Source organism: Lissotriton vulgaris, chromosome 9, assembly GCF_964263255.1.
Source record: "Lissotriton vulgaris chromosome 9, aLisVul1.2, whole genome shotgun sequence".
Taxonomy (NCBI): domain Eukaryota; kingdom Metazoa; phylum Chordata; class Amphibia; order Caudata; family Salamandridae; genus Lissotriton; species Lissotriton vulgaris.
The window spans coordinates 343,579,254-343,599,975 of NC_141697.1; the positions used below are offsets into that span (position 1 = coordinate 343,579,254).

The 20,722-nt window shown below is 44.0% G+C and overlaps 1 protein-coding gene across 3 annotated transcripts in view; it reads left to right on the top strand.

Annotated features, from left to right (window-relative positions):
• Positions 1–18,899: 18,899 nt before the first annotated feature.
• RIN3 (Ras and Rab interactor 3) overlaps positions 18,900–20,722 on the top strand; it is a 519,321-nt gene continuing 517,498 nt past the window's right edge. For all 3 annotated transcript variants that reach the window (XM_086937691.1, XM_086937692.1, XM_086937690.1), the window contains exon 1: positions 18,900–19,353. In XM_086937691.1, the coding sequence (XP_086793817.1) occupies positions 19,316–19,353 (38 nt within the window). In that variant the 5' untranslated portion in view covers positions 18,900–19,315. The remainder of the gene's footprint in view (positions 19,354–20,722) is intronic.

Consider the following 20,722-nt stretch of genomic DNA (forward strand, 5'->3'; position numbering starts at 1 on the left):
AAGCCCTGCCCAGTGCCTGGCCTGGCCCCTGCAACATGACTCAAACAGTGTCCCGCCCACTGGGGCCCTGATCCGCGCCGCAGCCGGGCCGGGAACTCTTGCCTCAGACAGGGAGTAGAGGTCGGAAAGACGTGACGTCACCACCGACAGCAGTAAGTAGTACTGCATGCAGCAAAGCAGCATCATCGACGACCTGATCAGTGACAGTGCGTCAGTAGCACAGCCACACTCACCAGTGACACACACGCACTAGTCACGAGTTAAAAATATCAAATTCCAAGGCAGGAGCATAGGTGCACTTAATGCCGCGTGATAGACCCGGCCCCCATAATTAAGTGCCGGTGCTGAGCACCGGCAAGCTCCGGCTCAAATTAAGCCCTGCTTGAGTGGCTAAAGACATCCACACTTCCGGAAATAAAACAACACTTATCTTTACTTAAAGAAGGCAATGATTTGCGAGATTTCTTAATAGGGCCTCGCAAACCACGGCAAAGGCGTTTCATATACGCCAGTATATACTCTGCGTACAACAAAGCTTGCAAAATAATGCAAATGGAAACTGCAGAAAGAATACGAGAAATTGATCGTATTCATTTAAAGAAAGCTCTCTCTGTAGTGGACAATGGGTTAACAACTCTGTCCTCCAGGATATATTCATTGGACAGAATTGTATTCTCTGCAATTGACATAATGGAACAGGACTTGCTAATGTTACAACATGGCCAGTCTCAATTACGTTTTATAATGCAGTTGGGCTGGACGTTGCAAAATCTTCGTTCAGGCTACGTGCCATGGCGTCTAATCAACACAACTTCATTGTTTGCTGTATTTAACCTTACAGATAAGCAAATCTCTTTGGCACAAAGAGGAGCAGACTATACGGTGCTGAGCATTGAAAAACTGGAAAGATTACCATTGACAGTTTCTGAGAAGCCTGTCATTGAATGGATAATTCCTGGCTCCATCATGATACCAGTGACGATATTCCAATTTCAGTATTGTCTACAGCATATACCAGCAGGCCTGTATGAAAGGTAGGGTAAAGAATACATTAAGTCGACATGGACTTTACCTTACACACACAAATGTTGGAACAAGGGAAAAGAGGTATTCCTTAGTGGTAAAAATTGTAAGAACTCACTAAGTGGTACACTTTTGTGCAAAGGTATTAATTTACATGGAGCCTGCGACGGTTCTGTAAATAACCTCTCTTGCCACCTGCACGGTACACCCTCCACAGTGATAGAACCCATTTTCAGGCAGCTATCCAATGGCAGTTACGTTATGTTGAATGATCACAGCTGCTGTGGCATGTTGCCAGGAAAACTTTATCTCATTAGTGTGTCGTCCATGGTCACTTGTTGTATGCAAGTATTGTATCCAACGCACAAGACAGACAGTGGGACGGCATTATGGCCTTCACTGAATATCTCTTGTAGACGAATTGATACTTTAAGCAGAATAAAAGCCATTCTTTTGCAAAAATCTGTGCCACTGACCTCGTCTAAAGAAACGTTTGATCTGCAAGTTGCGAGGACATCTGCAGAGATACATGCATTACTATCAACAAACTGCCCAGTACATTTTGCAGAAATGTTAAGTCAAATCTTAAACATGTCTGATACCAGTGGCATCGCAAATGTATTTAAGACGATTTTTTCGGGACTGTTAACACCATTTGAAGCAGTCCACTGCATTTTTCGAAACTTCGTACACTCTGTGTTCGGCGGCCTGCCTCTCATCTTGGGACTCGTAGCAGGAATTCTATTTTTATTCCTTCTGCTCCGATATGGCAAGTCCAGTAACCGAGGATACCCAGACTACCATGGAAGGGACCATCCTTGCCATGAGGTATCGTGAGAGAATTACACAGAATCTTGGCTTGGCTCGTTTAAGAGATCTGAACACAACCTGGTTTCTTTCGTTCAGACCAATCTGGCAAGATTGCATCTTACCTGTTCTACGATGCCTGCTTTGCGGAGAGGAATGCGTGTTGGACATTTGTCTTACACTACCATCAGTCCTGCCATCGGATGTCGACGCCTTGCTAGGTCTGGGAACGACTCATGCATCGTGTTGTCCCCAACGGCTACCAATCCTGATGACGGCATTCATTGAGGTCTCACCAGTAAGTCTAACTGAGGGTGAGATACGAGGATCAACAGGCACACTGGTACCATCTGATATGAACACTGCTAATGCAGCACCTGGCGCTGACGGCAATGCTTCTCATCTGTGCACATTTGATCTGCTTGATCAAGTAGTTCCACTTTCACCTACAAAGGTAGACAATTTCTTTGCCAGCCTAGACGATCTGATGTTTCCTCCTGACACCGGAATAACTTTTGATTCATGCACACAGCGTTCCCTGAACTCTGAAATTCGGCCTTCGCTTTTTCAAAACAAAGACTTCTAACTTTGGAACTCTATTTTTTCACAACCAATTGAATTTTTTCTCTCCAAAACTGCTTAAAGTAGAACTATTCTTAGAAAACAAGAAATTATTTTTGAACACTTCCTAGAGAAAATATTTGGCCTCGTCCTCAATACTACAACTCTTGATAGGCTATGTCATGATATGAAATGGTCTCAACCTTTTTTCTGTATTTCAGAGCCATTTTCATAAATGTAATTATATAATTCATTCAGTTTGCATTTTATGTGCGATACTTTATGCGTAGAATGTCATCACTTCCTTAAATGCGTACTGTAGAAATGCTCATTTTCTCGTGTACAACCAGTTCGAACGCATTTTCATGTAATTTTGGGGTGGGTTTGTAAACATTAGCTTTAGATATGTTCAGTGCTTATACGTTTAGCTTTATTGAACTTAAGATCGTGGAGTGGGTATTGTAAATTAATCTAGGGCCCTAGTGTAAATTTTCCAGATTCATGCCCTTATATAGGTACACTTTATCATATCCTTATATAGGCATAGAAATATGTACCATATTTGGCCTGAGCCTTGCAGCCCAAATACGGCATGGCTACTTCCACTAAGTTCCGAGAATCAACAACGATTTCTTGGAAAACCCCGCTTTCAGCAGCTAGGGACTTCCCCCTGCTTGAATATTGAGTTCTCCAAGAAATCCTGGAGTTTTCAAAGAATTTAGCCTTTGAGTGACGTTGTTAAGTCCAATCATGCGTCAAACTCGGCACCTTCAAAGTATAAATATACCTAGGTTTGTCCAGACAAATACACGGTGGTTTTGGAGCAGATCGACTAACTACTTGCCCGACGCCCTGCAGCAGCAAGTGCCGAAGGAAGCCGACCCTCCAGCTGATGCACTGAAAGAAACGCTGTCTTTTCTCCTGCCGAGAAATCCAGCTCCAGTGTTTCTGGCTTACCCTTGCGGGTATCTGGGAAATCGAGTCCTGAGAGAGAGATACAAGACCTCCTTCATTCTAAAACCAAGGTACGGAGCTGATTAGACCTCTTAGAGAATTCTTGGAATAGATTTCTGGCAGAGAACTACTAAACGTAGGCTACTCCTCACTTCTTCCCTCGTCCTAGACTTAGGTTAGGTACACCGGGGTAGGCGTATTTTAGAAGCACCAGTTGAGTACTTTTAGTCATTATTTATTACTGTATGTATTTTATACATTTTATGCACTTTTATGGCTTAGAAACCATATCATGCTTTTACATTACTACTTTATAATACTGTTCGTATTATATACATTGTACTTTATAACACCTTCCGTGCGGTTCAGATTTACCGCTGGTGCTGGGCCCCAATAAAAATGGGTGTGGTCATGACGGAACGATTCGGTCATGAGCACAGCCCAACCGATGCTCATGACAGAACCGTTCCTCATGAGCATCGAAGGGGATAACAAGTATTACGATTGTAGCAGTACATTTCTTATGCTTGAGAAAGAAGACTGTTAAATAAACACTTTTATTGAAAACGCTCGTCTCTCTATTTTCTCAGCACCTCTGGTGAAACGAAGCATGCACGATTGACTGAGTAAAATAGCAATCTATTGTTTCTGCGACTCTAGAGATTGATTTCTTATTCTTGGGAAACAAAGTTGTCATGTTTATGCAGTTGTCAGAAACTAATCCCTTCTTGTTTATTCGAGAAAGTTTCTCGTGACCTCTGAGCTAGCTGGCACTCACAATTAGGTCTAATATATTCGCTAGAGACCTAGTCGACCTCAGTCCTACGTCTAAACTACAGTATATATTATTCCAATGCGCAGAGCCTATTGGGAATATAGGAACAACACTACAGTATAATGCATGAGGAGTCTAAGTATCACAGCAGTATTCCCCTCTTCTCATAATAACTCTGTATAAGGGTCATGTCTATCGACATCCTTGCCCGACATGCCCTCAGTACACTTCTAGGTAGATCCCCTGAGGGTACCTTTCGGGAATATAAGCACTGCATCTTCGCTGGGCAAACTAGAGGGTAAAGACTTCCATGCTGACGCACGATGCTGAGGTCCCTGCATGCAGACACTCCAGCACGCAGTGGTCTGACATCCCTTGTGGGGTGTCCATCTCGAGACCAAGATAGGGACCTTTGCTCTCCCACATCAGGTAATGGGGTTGGATCTATCCTAAGGGGATTCTTAGCTATACACCTAATAGATGCTAGGTACATTTAGGTACATCTAGTTAGGGTTTGCATTGTAGGAATACACATTATTACTGTTATGTATCTATATGCCTGCATATATTCATTATTTTAGCACAATGGTAGAATTCTACATTTTCTTTCCTCTACTGGTGCTCATAACCATATATATCTGTTCATGCCTAATGGTTGTTGCAACACACGTATTTTATACTAGAATGACGCTGGTTCAATAAATGCTTTTTGAAAACGTCCCCACTCTTTATTCTGTGTACCTCACTGAGACAAAGTAAGCATGAGTGACTGAGCAAAAAGCACTGTACTGTTTCCACGATCCCTAAGGGGTCAGGGTTGTCATGTTCGCTAGTTGCCAGAAACTATTTGCTCCTTGGTAAGAGGGGCCCATAGTGGCACTGTAAGCTAGCTGGTCTACAGACTAACATATCCTCTGGGGGTGTCTGGAATCAGTCTGGACACCAATCCCTTAGTTTATTTTGTCGAAACGTGCAGATCCTATATAGATTTGTAGGAACTACACGACATTACAAGCCAGCTGTTATTGCCACCAGACTACACATCCCATTGATTGCAATTTCCGATTACTGACTTTTTTTCTTCAGATGATTTCTTTTGGTCTACTCTGGTCGACTTACTTTGAAACTGTTTATCTTTGCGAGGGGAGTTTTTTCTATACTGTTATCTGCCTTTAAAATTTCCCATATCTGCAAAAATACGAGAACCGCAGCAACTACCTTTCCTAACAAGAAAATGTATATTTGAATATGTTTACATTTCAAATGTCTTCCAGGCTGCACTTCAGAAACGGCCTTTGTGTAGGGATGTCTCCGGCCTGGAGTGCCCTCAGGGAAGGCATAAAGAGGTGTGAGGGCTCTGCATTGAAGTGTGATTAAGGTAGGAAAGGCTTGGCCTCACCTAAAGGTTCAACCTGCAGCTTCACCCCTACTCAACCTTAGCATCTACAGAAAGGGCAGAGCTTCTGGAAGCCTAATCAGGAGCCATTTGCTAACAAAACTGTTCATTGAATTTGTAAAGGGAGCCCTTTCACCACAAGCTCACAATCAGCTGCTCCATTCGTGAAGGTTATTTCGCTGCTCTTGTCACTTCACTAGAACATGTGCCTAATACACAGAAGGCAGAAAGGTGGGTGGTAAGAAAAAGAAATACGAATGTAAGGGGGGCAGAAATAGGAAACAGATGGAGGGAAAAAGTGAAAGAGCAAGTAATTAAAAAGGGAGTCAGTGGGAGGGCAAACATAAAAAAAACCAAGAAAAAGAACTGTGTAAAAAAGAGGAGGAAAAAGTGGGAGAAGAATGAAGAGAAATAACAGAGCAGAAAAACATACAGAGTGGTATGTGATAAAGAATTATTGTGGAATTCAGTGGACAATGCTAAATGGGTGGAAAAGAATATATCACAGTTTAAGGGAAGGAATGAGAGAAATCAGCAAAAGATAGCAACCAAGGGGAAAGGTGAAAGGAGAAGCTGCAGGCAAAGGGAAGGGGCTTGAAACAAAGGGCAAAAAAGATGAAAAAGTGAAAGCAATGAAAATATAAAGAAAGCAGAGGGAAAATACATAAGCCTTGTGTGCTACAGGTAAAATATGAGTAAGATACAAGCAGAGGGTAATGCACCTAATGCAGAGTTATGCTTTTAATCTACCGCCCTCCAGCTCTAAACCTGGTTAAACAGTTCAGTGGTTAATATACTGACTGCAGCCATAAATGTGTAGGCTGCAGGTCACCGGACCCAAAAACATTCACAAAGCCCAATGGGTTAAAGCACGTACTGTTGAGCTGTATGTTTCACACGTCCATCAGAGGCTGTAATCATATATAGATCATTGTATTTAATGCCCCTGCTGCAGAAATGGGCATGTTGTAGGTCTGAGTCCTAGTGACAGGCCTCCCTCCTGGGTACGGCACTTGGAGTGTGACTTATGCAATAGAAGAGTCCTAAGGTTAAAAATAAATGGCTAACAAAATGAAAGAAAATGTGCATCATTGGAACGCTGTAGAAACTAAGAAAATGTGTGCCTTAAGGTGCACCGTGAAAACTAAACAGTAGTGTGCATGATTTCATCATTGTGTGTCGGACAAATCTGTAGATTGCTGCATGCCAGCGTTTGGGGAAATTTGCAGGGCTGTAGCATGTCAGAGTCTGTGGACTATCATAGACATGGAGTACAATGTGCATTGCTGCCAGTGTGCGAGCCAAGCACAGGTGCATGTGTTTGTAAAGTTTAAATCTGTTATCAATATTAGGCCCAAACACCACATTCTGCATTAGAAACTAATGCTAATTGAAAGGTGTCTGCGGTTAAATGTACTTTGAAAGTTCCTCTGTTAGTAAATATAAAAAGAAATTGAGGTGAGGAGCAATTCGTTTTAAATTGTATCAATTATTCAACCGATATTGACATAGCGTAAACGTGATTTATTTACAACAGCCTTTCTCAAACATGGCTCGGATTAGTAACGGTTATGCTCAGAGTTGTAGCTTTACGGTACTTATAAATATAACACTTACTACAACATTTTGGTTAAATAGCATTTTGTTGTGCTAGTCAAAGGTGGTATAACTCAACATCGCCGCTGTATATTTTTGTTGGGTGTGTCTTACTCCATGTTGTTATGTATTGCCAGTTACTGTTTGTTGTGCTGCTTGTCTGTGACTGGTGCAGTTGTTGCAGCCTGCAGCATCTTCCTTGCGGTCGGTGCTATTAGAAGTGTGTCACGCTGGCACTGCAGTTGTTTTATTTTCTGCGTGTTGCAGTCCTGCGGTGTGGTTGCGTGCGTGTGTTTGATCTATGCCCATCTCTAATAGAGGCTAGTGTTTCCAGTGCTTGTGTCCTGCTGCCCCTTTGCTTATACACGAGGCGTACCCATATGCAAAGAAAAAAAAACTTCAATCTCTCTAAAGCACTACTCTGTCCCTTTCTATACCTCTCTCAATATACCCTCCACCTCCACTCTGACTCATTCCAAACCTCATTCTACTACCATCATCCCCAAAATAACCCTTTCAAGACTCTTTCCTCCTCTTTACCTCCTGGCTCACCCCAAATCTCATTCTAAAACCCTTTCTAAATTCTTCCCTCATGTACCCCTCCTTTGACTCACTCCAAACGTATTTTAGTACTAGGATCGCCCTAATCCCATTCTAGACACACTTCCCTCCTTCATCTCTCCTTTTTACTCATCCCAAACCTCATCTTACTATGATCTCCCAAATATCACTTTCTTGACTATTCTCTCTTCTATCCCTCCATTATCTATTTTATTTGTTTTTGCAGATTTATATAGCTCAAACTCGACCCAAAGGTACTGGAGCGCTTTACATGAGCACCAGTTTTCCAACCAACTAACAGACTCATGTGTCAACCACCCAAATTAACATATATTTCCCTATACTAATCCACCACTAATACTTTTGGGTCCAGAGTAGCTTGCTACTCGCTGAAAAACGCTTTGACGCCTCATCAGGGGTAGTAAGCGCTATATAAATTCAATTACAATCAAAACCCTTTGTTAACATCAGATGTAAACACTTTCATTGAGGTGTTTTTTGTCCTTATTTAATCATTGGTGGTAAAAGAAAATGGGATGTAACGTGCACAATGTTTTGCCCATTTTATTCATGTTGCTATTCTTTTTAGGTCTCGTCTGGCATTAGCAGCGGGCATGCGCTGCTCTCGCCATGACGAGGGCCTTTTTGGAATCAATACGGATTGCAAAGCGTGTACACGGGGAGACAGAAGAGACAGAACATGTGCACGCGGGGATTGGATGCTTTACTACCAGCGTGATACACTGGGGACTTTTATTTTCGACGCCAGTAAAGGCTGTCCCCGCGTGCACATTTTCTGTCCGTCGCGCATGCGCGGCTCTCGCCATGACGAGAGCCTTTTTGAATCGATACGGATTCCAAAGCGTGCACATGGGGAGACAGAAGGGGACAGAAGATGTGCCCGCTGGGATTGGTTACTTTACTGGCGGCTTGATACTCTGGAGACTTTTTTTTCAACGCCAGTAAAGGCAGTCCCTGCGTGCACATCTTCCATGCTTGTTCTCATAGCTTTCGTCGACGGAGACTGGGTCAAGAAAAAAACGGCTTTGAAATGGATGCGTGCTGTGGCGCTAGCGTATTTTCTTGACGGGGGAGGGCTGTTGCCCTTGTATAGAATTTTTACACACGAGTAATGAAATGTGTGTCGCATACGACGTATAATCTTCACAAAAATTACGCAGAGCACAAGCAAAAAATTAATTCTAATTTCAACCAGCCCTAAACTCGAGCAACTTTATCCTGTCCCTTCTTTATTGTCATATATAGCATTTAGCACGCTGGGACCAACAGTTGTGCTTCTTTCATTACAAGCACGAGGGTACAATTCACAGCATGTTAAGGGCTGGTGTTAAGGGCGCGCTTGTTCTCATAGCTTTCATCGACGGAAGACTGCGTCAAGAAAAAACGTCTTTGAAACTGATGCGTGCCGTGGCGCTAGCGTATTTTCTTGGCGGGGGACGGCTGTTGCCCTTGTACAGAATTTTTGCAAACGACTAATGAAATGTGTGTGTCGCATACAAAGTATAATCTTTGCAAAAATTACGCATAGCACACAAGCAAAAAACGTATTGCAATTTCAACAAGCCCTAATCTCGTGCAAATTTGTCCTGTCCCTTCTTTATTGTCACATATAGTATTTAGCAAGCCTGGAGCTACAATTGTGCTTCTTTCATTACAAGCACGAGGGTACAATTCACAGCATGTTAAGGGCTGGTGTTAAAAACATAACTCTGGATAAAGGTGCTCGCAAAGGCATGGAGTCAACCTACAAGTGTGATATTGTGTCCGTCTTGCAACTCAGCCTCCCCTTTCAGTTTTAAGGCCAGGGAATTAGATCTTATAGTGGGAAAAAATGGCCCAGTGCTGGAGGCGGCCACTCTCTTTTGATGTTGTACTGCATTAGGCTGTACAGATTGGGGTTTTGATGAATTATGACCAGGGCCACTGAAATGCAATTCTGAGTCTGAGGCGTTCCCACATAATTATCGATTTGCAGTATTTGCCACATAATCCATCATCTGCGGCATAATCTGCAGATTTTAACAAAAAATAATTGTTTCTTGTTGATAAAGATCAAAAGTTACTAAAACACAATATAATGTGTTGACAAGCAATAGAGGCCCTTAGCAAAGGTTGATCAGTCACGTTTCCTTTGCCTATTGATTTATTTGGAGTTTAAACTGGTACTGATGAGGAGAAACTTTTGCCAAGACAGTTTTAACTTGTGTAAAAATGGTAAAATAATGAAGTAATACTATCACAAAATGACTGCAGTACGCCACATAATTTACCTTTTGTTGTTGCATAATTTAGTCAGCACTGCTGCATAATTTGATCATTTTATTACCACATAATTTCAGTGTCAATGACGTACGACAGCAGGTGCCCGTAGTTCCTCTCTTAGAAGTTACATTCACTTCAGTTTTATAAGTGATGCTGAACCCCGAAGAGTTTGTGTACAACATCTCATGTGTCACAAGCCGTTAAAAAAACACATCTATGCGGCTTGCAGGCCTCGCATATCATTGCGTTCAGTCCCAATATTGATAAGGCCCATGTAAAAATCTATTGTGGCATTACAGGGAGGCCCCCTATTGTCACCGCCAGCAGTGAATCGATGAGAGTGCAGCTGAAGGGCATGCCCATCGACTCCTCTTCATTTCATGCCTACAGTGTCAGAGGTGCATGGCAGTGTTATTACAGAAGAGGCCACAATGCATCCTCCATCACCACATGCTACCGCAGCATCAGGACCAGCGCTTGCAGTGCCATCGCGGAACATCTATATATGTTCATTTATCTGTAGTTTACATAGTGCAAATCAGACCTACCAGGACAGCAGAACAGCATAACACTTTCCATTGGAGCTAGAGGTATAGGAGAAAAACATATACAGAGGACAGAAGATCACAAACTAGTGTTAGGAAAATATGCAATAAGAATATCAAGTCAAGTCAGGGGCATTTGTTGCGCGCACATATCACATCCAAGGGCGTCTCATGGCGCTTGCAGACGACACTGACCAGAAAGAACGGCTAGAATCAGCAAAACAGCCAGGTTTTGAGTTTCTTGCGAAACCTGAGATGTTCAGTGGTGGTTCGCAAATCCAACGGCATCTTATTCCAAAGAGAGGGTGCCAGGAAAGAAAAAGCTCGACCCCCGTTTCTGGCCATTTGGATTGGCCGCGGGGTAAGCAGTGATTTGTTACTTGATCTGAGTTGTCTGCTTGGCTCATACCAGCATGCCTAACATGGGGGAATCAGCAGACACCTATGCAAACTAGTGCCTTAATGATAAAGGAAGAATTAAATGAGAGTAGATAACATCATTTGAAGTTGCCACCTATTATAAGGTATTATTACAAAAGACAAGGGAACCCTCTAGGTAAGCAAGGACCTGGGGTATCAGTTAGTAAAGAGACAAAGGTCCTTGACAAGGAAAATAACAACCGCAATAATTATAGGCCACAATATGCACTATAATGAACAGAAAGTCCAGCCGGACTTTAGAATTTATTCAATAATTAAATATGTTAAATCTGGCGAAAAACAATGAAACAGTGGGACACAGTCCTGCATGCACAGTGCTACACATACATTTAGACAATACATACATGTAAGGTATTTCAGGCATATGAGGGAACGGGAGCAAGAGAACAGTATTTACAGTGCATTTGCTTCACATATGTGGGAAACACATGATTTTTGGCACGTAATAGTGAACTAGTGTTTGAACCACATATTATGTCGACGGCGTTTCGATCCAGTTACAAATAATGGATCATTATCAGGACAATCATTGCCTGCCTGAATTTAAAAGCCTGTATAGACAGGAAGGAAGGGAACATATAACAATTCATTAATCAACTGTGTAACTCTTAGGACAGTTCTTAGGTAAACTCATACCATGCTTTAAGGTGCTACTTGGTCATCCATGTGAGAGAGGTGTCAGGCAGCATGTGCCAACCATCCACGGCGCAGTGTGATCAAACCATGACACGGGAGGGTTTGTGTCGTGACCATCATGTATCAAGATTAGTGCCTATAGCATGCCGGGGTGATATATATCACAAGATTTATGGAGGGTGGTGGGTCGTCAATAAGGGATAGGTGCAGGAGATAATTACATGAGCGCCAAGAATCTTGAGATTAAGGCGCGCTATCCACCTGTGGTCTGTGGAAGGCGGGGATGTTCAAGCTGGTGCAGTACGATTAATTGGTCTGGCACCTATGGAATTGGGCCATAAGTTAACAGAGGCTAGATGGTAATGAGGGGCAACAATAGTGCGGGTTCCATGGGGGAATTGGCTTACCTTGCACCCTGGTTGTGTGAATAACCAGCAGGGATTAACCTACAATCCGATTGGTATGTAGGGGGGCTGATCTGGGCGCATTCAACCTGCGGAGAACATACAACCAGAAGGATTTAAGAATTTAATCTGCTGGGATTGCCTGGTTGTGGGGCTTAAAACCGATAAATGGCCAAACCCGTGTGGACGCAGCATGATACCAAGGACCGTGGTCCAATAGGTCGGCAGTGGAAATTTAATAAACCTGGATGAGTTAACTAGGTCCGGGATTAAGGAAAAACTAAATAACCAGGTCATGGTACATTGAGGGAGCCGTGGGCATAAACGCGCCATACCCAAAACTGCTTACCTATAAGGATAGAGAACTTGTGTTCCGAGCAAAGTGAAGGATTGGAGAGGGCTCGTGTTACGAGCAAGGTTGCCTCTGATGGGGCTCCTGGGGAAGGTCTGGATTAGATTGCAGCATCCGGCGAATAACCCTAAGGCCGAAAGGGGAAAAGTTAACCAACCGTGCACTAATTGGCCGTGAGTGCAGTGCAGCTCACTCTGCCAACGGTACTCGCACTGCACTCATGGCCAATTAGTGCACGGTAGGTTAACTTTTCCCCATTCGGCCTTAGGGTTATTCGCCGGATACTGCAATCTAATCCAGACCTTCCCCAGGAGCCCCATCAGAGGCAACCTTGCTCGTAACACGAGCCCTCTCCAATCCTTCACCTTGCTCAGAACACAAGTTCTCTATCCTTATAGGTAAGCAGTTTTGGGTATGGTGCGTTTATGCCCACGGCTCCCTCAATGTACCATGACCTGGTTATATAGTTTTTCCTTAATCCCGGCCCTAGTTACCTCATCCAGGTTTATTAAATTTCCGCTGCCTACCTATTGGGCCACGGTCCTTGGTATCATGCTGCGTCCACACGGGTTTGGCCATTTATCGGTTTTAAGCCCCACAACCAGGCAATCCCAGCAGATTAAATTCTTAAATCCTTCTGGTTGTATGTTCTCCGCAGGTTGAATGCGCCCAGATCAGCCCCCCTACATGCCAATCGGATTGTAGGTTAATCCCTGCTGGTTATACACACAACCAGGGTGCAAGGTAAGCCAATTCCCCCATGGAACCCGCACTATTGTTGCCCCTCATTACCGTCTAGCCTCTGTTAACTTATGGCCCAATTCCATAGGTGCCAGACCAATTAATCGTACTGGACCAGCTTGAACATCCCCGCCTTCCACAGACCACAGGTGGATAGCGCACCTTAATCTCAAGATTCTTCGCGCTCATGTAATTATCTCCTGCACCTATCCCTTATTGACGACCCACCACCCTCCATAAATCTTGTGATATATATCACCCCGGCATGCTATAGGCACTAATCTTGATACATGATGGTCACGACACAAACCCTCAAGTGGCATGGTTTGATCACACTGCGCCGTGGATGGTTGGCACATGCTGCCTGACACCTCTCTCACATGGATGACCAAGTAGCACCTTAAAGCATGGTATGAGTTTACCTAGGAACTGTCCTAAGAGTTACACAGTTGATTAATGAATTGTTATATGTTCCCTTCCTTCCTGTCTATACAGGCTTTTAAATTCAGGCAGGCAATGATTGTCCTGATGATGATCCATTATTTGTAACTGGATCGAAACGCCGTCGACATAATATGTGGTTCAAACACTAGTTCACTATTATGTGCCAAAAATCATGTGTTTCCCACATATGTGAAGCAAATGCACTGTAAATACTGTTCTCTTGCTCCCGTTCCCTCATATGCCTGAAATACCTTATATGTATGTATTGTCTAAATGTATGTGTAGCACTGTGGATGCAGGACTGTGTCCCACTGTTTCATTCTTTTTCGCCAGATGTAACATATTTAATTATTGAATAAATTCTAAAGTCCGGCTGGACTTTCTGTTCATTATAGTGCATATTGTGGCCTATAAGTAATTGCGGTTGTTATTTTCCTTGTCAAGGACCTTTGTCTCTTTACTAACCTATAATAAGGTAAGCAGAAGAGTCTTTCTCTGGTTCTTCTGTACATCATAAACATGGCCGTCATTTGCGCTACACTTGTACCTGGTCATGCTTGGAAGTGATGCTGGATGAAGCACCTCAATCCATTTAGGGACATACTTTGTGGCTGTTGGCATGAAGGCTACATCGTGCGGGGATCTGTCTTTGCAGAGCAAGACCGATAAAGATCCCAGGGAACTGGTGGAGGAGACTGCATTACCCTTGGCACCTTCCACTCATTCCAAAGGTGCTGACATGGAAACCATCCTTCTGGGCCACAGAATGAGTGTACGGCTCCAATAACAATAGCATCATGAGAAGGAGGCATTTAACAACAACAGTGTGTCAATGGTGCACTTTGCAACATAACAGTAACAGATGAGATGTTACGGTTAAAGCAAATCACTGCTCGTTCAGTAAACATATGGGTACCAACTCAAGTGGTATGTATGATGTTATGCCTCAGCAATAGTTTTTGCAATTTCAAAGTCTTAAAGCTGAGGTGCGCAGAATCACCATTTGCGCCTAAAATATGCTTCATCGTCAGAAGCATTATATTTTAATGTGACCCTGCTAATACAGTTTAATAGGCCATTGTATCCAACCACCATAGGTACTGCCTTCCAATGTGTGAGGTTCACTCCCAGTGAGTGACACTTATGGTGCAGCGGAGGGTCTAAGAATAAGTTCTTGGCAGTTTACTTTTGTGATTCCCACACTGTTTGCCTTTCTCCTGTTAACTTTGTTCTAAAGGGCTTTTGTAACTAGACTTTGAACGTGGTCTCTATGCTATTGCAATACTGTGTACGATACTCCTTATTACAACCCCCTGTTTGCCAATTACTCCTTTCCTCAACGCTTGCTTTTATGTGAATGACAACCCTTTGGGAAGAGATGTAAGCATTCTGGGATATGTACATGTGCCTGGGCAGGTCATAAAACAAGCATTGAAAATGCAATAGGTCTCGCCTTGTATTAAGTTAAAGCCATTTGCTTTGCTATACAATACCATTAGCAAAGCAATTGGCTTTAACTTAATCAAAGGCGAGACCTATTGCATTTTCAATGCTTTTTTTTCTCTCGCTGCGATTGGTATTTCGTTAAAAAGGCTATTGAGTAGTTCCCTTTTTATCAGGTTTGCTGGTTGCGAAAGACATATTGTGGGCTTTTGAAGAGCAGACTTGGGCTTGGAGCTCGTATAGCTACAAGTTTTCAGTTTGCTTATGTGTGACATTCCTATGTGTGTAGTGCGTTTGTGTGAGACATTTCAAGTCTTATGAGTGACACTTTATTGTGAGTGAAATAAGACAGCTGCATTCATGTAAAGAGATCATTGTTTGAAATTACGCACTTTTCTCATATGTGACGTTCTAAATAAGTAAATTTACATGAGAATCAGATATGTCTTTATTTAACATGCGTAAGTAAGATGGTTTGCTCAGAATCACAGAATGTTGAGCCGAGGCCGAGATTCGAGTCCCCTTCACTCATAGAGCACTGCTGCCAGCCTGGTGACCCATTTGATCAACAAGATACTTTAAGAAGATCTTCAAACTGCTGCAAAGGACGAGAAATAGAAGGCCACTGGATGTGCGAGAGGCCACAGCACGGAGCCTGAGCCAGCCTCACTAACGTTGAACTCAACTTTGTGCAGACTGCAAACAGTGAGGGCAATGGAGAGTTCAGCTCAGGCACTGTAACACAGCTGACGTGGGGTACTTGGCAAAGCTGGTTTTACTCAGACCTTGCAATTATGAAATTAAATTGCAAGACAAGGTAGTCGGTGGAATCAACGATTGCCCTGTGCTCCTGTACTGTCACATGCTCTGTTCTCAACTGTACGCTACACACACATCTGCTCCAATTCTTCTATTCTTTATGCATCCACTTCGCAATCAAATTAAAACAACTACTGTTGCTCACCAATATATACTTCACCAGTGGAGAAGTGTGGCTCACTGGTTAGAGGAGGCAGACCTAGAAGCAGAGGTCAGCCTGGGACCAGGGTTCAATTCCCGGCTCGGCGGGATCTTGAGTCCTAAAATGTCCATGGACTCGACAATTCTCGTTCCGGTGCCTACTCGATTCATGGGTTCACACTTTGTGACTCTGGGCAATAGCTTGCTTAATCTCCACAACGGCCCCTCGCGGCGGGATGCCTGGCTTTCACCTTGCGGATACCCTGCTGGGGTTATCTCACAGGGGAATACCAGGACAGGTTCCCTAAGCAAACGCTTAGAAACCAGTGGTGATTTGCGCTATATAAATTCCTGTACATTTACATTTACACCAGTATAAAAGTTCACCATCCATTACCAGGAGACTCCCTAGAGATATTTCTGTTCTTTGAGGATTAGGAATCACTGTCCTCCATGACTCTGCAGTGAGTGCGACTGAGATGCTGCATGAAGCCACCAATTAATTTTATTCAGATCATCTAGAAGTGACCAGATGTTACTGGTGCAAGTGTTAGAATATCTGTGAATAGCTGTGAGTGCAATTAGGAGTGCAGAGGTGAATGCTAGTGCCAGAGCAAATGTCAGTGCTGCTTTGAGAGAAAATAATGATGAAGCCCAAGTATGAGTGCATGTGAAGATTAAAGTGCCAGTACAGTGTGCTGTGCTGCAGTTATTTCCAAGCTATTGGCTATATACAGTCCGCACCGTACGTGCTTATGCAGGACATGTAGATGCTATTTTAGCTGTCCTGTTCTTGCAGGTGGCTTACCTCCAGCCGCTTTCACAGTGCTGCTTTTCACGTTTTTTGGGGTGCACGTGAAATACACGTGTTTGCAGATTTGAAACAGTATGCGTTTTTTTACTTTTTATTGTATGCGTTAGCAGTTCCATATAAGAAAAGCAATGCCAGTGTTTTATATAGCCAGCAGGCCTCCACTTATTAGCATATTGTACAACTTACGATAAAATTCAAACTGCCCCTTTTTTTACATGACCTTATATAGACCACCAGAAAATGGTGTTGCTTGTTTCATCTGATAATTACCCTCCAAGGCAGCACCGTGGTTTCGGGCTTAGTTGGCCTCCGTCAGGCACGGCACTTCTTTCACGGCCGCCAGGCCGTGTCTCGCATTTTTTCACTATTCTCTTCCCACCATTTGATGGGTCACCGTTTGCGGACAGCAGCTAAACTCTCGTCTCCAGGGCTCACAGGGTCAGTATTTCTTCCATGCCCTCGGCGCCCCGTAACCTGATTCTGTTTCTGACCACACCGGGTGTCAGAACTACCTTTCCCAGCACGCTTTGGGATTAGACCTTATTTCCCATCACTCTTGGTCTCCTTCCGGTCAGCAACAATTTAACACAGACTGCAGGACGCTTTACTGCATGTACCGGTCCGGACACCTGCCTATGGAGACAACAACTTCATACCTACGTGAGTACTTGGTGCACTGGTGGTTTTCACACCCGCCACCTTATATGGTTTTAATAGTTTTTTCCCTTGGTATGCATTGCTTATCAAAACCCTGCTCCGGCTAGTAGCTCGCGGCTTTTCTTTTCTTTTTAAATGCCCTATCTCCAGTCCTGGCCGTCAGCTCGGCCAAACCTCATACCTAAAACTTGTTGATACCAGCATCTTTTTCCTCCACAGGCCCTGCAGCCCTCATGCTGTATTTTTTTCATCTGATAATTACCCTCCCACACAGCACCACTCAGCACCACCACAGCACCACTCAGCACGACCACAGCATCACTCAGTACCACCACAGCACCACCACAGCATCACTCAGCGCCACCACAGCATCACTCAGCGCCACCACAGCACCACTCAGCGCCACCACAGCACCACTCAGCGCCACCACAGCACCACTCAGCGCCACCACAGCATCACTCAGCGCAACCACAGCATCACTCAGCACAACTACGGCATCACTCAGCACAACCACAGCATCACTCAGCAGAACCACAGCATCACTCAGCGCAACCACAGCATCACTCAGCGCAACCACAGCATCACTCAGCGCAACCACCGCATCACTCGGCGCAACCACAGCATCACTCAGCACCACCACAGCATCACTTGTTCAAATATGTTCTCTCAATGTTTCAAGCTTTATTACAAATGACACAAAAAATGTTAAATAATGCTATAGGTGTCACATTTGCAAATTCTATAAATATTGGCATTTACAATAACAAAAATAATACATTTGCTATTATAAAAACATAAACATAACGTAAAAATGATTAGATTTACAAGACCAATAGCTACAACTTTTCTAATGCGAGACCTATTGCATTTCCAATGCTTGTTTTATTATTTTGCTTGTCCCAAACCCCACCCTCCCTCTTTCTTTTGATCCCATCCCTCATTCTTCTACCCCACCTATAGCGATATGAAGTGGCCAGTGCTGGACGAGATAGCGCTTTTTAAATAGATCCCGTTTCCACCCAGCCTCCCCCCACCCGATTGCCAAAGCCAATAAGCTCGCCTGTAGACTAGACATATTGGCTTTGCCAATGCTTGTGTCAGTTTACGCAGGCAGTTCAACCCATGAAAAAACGGGTCTTACCTGTGCCTAAACAAAAATTGGGAGCGCAAAATGTGTACTAATTTCTTAACAGGGCAAAATGCTAAAAATGCACCATGTGGCTAGTTCATAAGTCACACACTTCTTAAATTCTAGCATGTTTATGTTTTTTGCAGCTCATATTATGTATTGTCATGTTGTGTTATTGTACTTAAAATGTGTTTATTTATTTATCTTGCTCGTTTCACCATTTCCTTTCTTTTTCAGAAAACACTGTATTTCTTATATTATCATTTTTATCCGACCAACGAGAAGGCAACAACTTCTGGCCCTCCTTTCACCGGGCAGAAATCTTGCTTTCATAGTTCGCCTGCTGCTCCCATCTCTCTGCAGACACCCGATGCTTCTAGGAGATGAAGAAAAAAAGTCCCGTAGAAAGTTTGACCGGGGAGAGAGGGGGGCTGGTCTTCAGGCTTCTTCGTGAGCCGTAGTCACTTCTCGCACAGGAAGTCGGCTACAGAAGTGAGAAAAGCCCTGAGCTCTGCACGCTCACACAACACTGCCCCTTGCAAGACGCAAACTGTCCTCTGCCAGGGAGTGTTGCGGCGCGAGCCCCTGTGCCTGAGGGGCCCGGGGCGTCCTGGAGTGGGAAGGAGGGTTCGTGGAAGCTTGTCCGCGAGGCTCGCCATTCACTGGATTGTACCAGTTCCTGGAAGGGAGACCGGATGGGCTGGGGATTCTTCCAGGACTGTTCTTTCCGCTGAAGGAAGGCTGGTCTGATCTTCCCCCGTTGCACCCCGTGGTAGCGCGGCGGCCGGCAGCAATGGACTCGCCCATCGAGGCAGAAGAGGGGAGCTGCAGGTAAGGCTTCGTTTACCGGCCCCTCCTTTTCCCGGGTCTTGGTGGCGGCGCACAGCTGGCGACAGCACGTCGCACCTCTGAACTGCCTGATGTTTGGAAGGTACAGAAACGCCGCGCTGCTGCGGAGTTCAAAGAAAGAACTCACAACCAAGCTGCATCGATCTGTCTTTACTGTAAACAGCTGATCCGCTCTTTGTCTACCTGTGATAGAAGGGGCCTTGCTCAGAGGGTGGGACCACTACAAACTTGTGTAGAAGTAACGCAGGCAAACTTATAAACTCGGGGTGTAACTCCTAATCCAGATGCTCACGCCACCCAGAGGCACAGGCTGTTTTTGTGTTTTTAAAGTCATGAAGTCATCTAATGGCCAGTTACCTGGCGGAGGATAATTACCTCCCCTATGTGTAAACGATGCTTAGTGAGTAGCTGCTCTCTTGGTGCTTCGCGTGTCTTGTCTATATTCGCAGTGTGTGCATTTTACACCAGCCTGGCTAGACAGCGCTTGTTTTGTTCACTGCACACTATATGCAGAAATAGCACATTTTCCATGCCCACTCGTGAATAGCTCATCCAGTCGAGATTTTTTTTTTCTTTGAAACCTGAGACTTGCAGTCATGATTTTGTAACGGGATAAATTGGGACTACAAGTCCCAGAATGCACAGTTAAACCTGGACTGGAAGAGCAAGTCATGCATGGAGCCGGGAAACGTGACTCGCCTGGTGTAGGCACTTTATAAAGGGTGCTAAAGTGCTTTCTGCAGCACCCGGTCATTGTGCGTCTCTGTATACTTTGCTTATCGCGCCTCCTCATGGGAGCAGTTTCTCGGTGCGGTGTTTTCGCTGGTGCTCGCAGGTAGCTTTTTGTCTGAGAGGAGCTGGCTATGTGCATTGTTGTTGTGGCAGATCCGGTACAAGTATTTATCTGCATCCTGTTTGTAGAGGCGGGGCAGGGGAACTGCCGTAGTGCACCTTGTTATACCTGGCCAGGTAGACTTTTTTTTTTTTATTCTTTCTCTGAGTGCCTCACAATAATCATATGCATATCCTATAAAATAAGGGTGCTTGGGAATTGCACAGAAGCAGCACATTATGTACAAAGTGAGAGAGGCGGGTTTTACCATCACTTCAACACGCAAGAACAGAGTTTATCCTTCTTACCGCTTCAATAAACTGTGTTACTATTATTTATCCACATTAAGCATATTTGGAACAATCTAACAAGATGGGTGATCTAACGGATACACTGTAGCTTCTGAAACGGATTCAGTGAATACAGTTTCTCACTCATCGGTGGCGCCAGAGATATTTGAAGGGTGGTTGATGTACGTTTCAAGAAAGCAGTCCCTTATCTTATGAAACTCTTTACCTG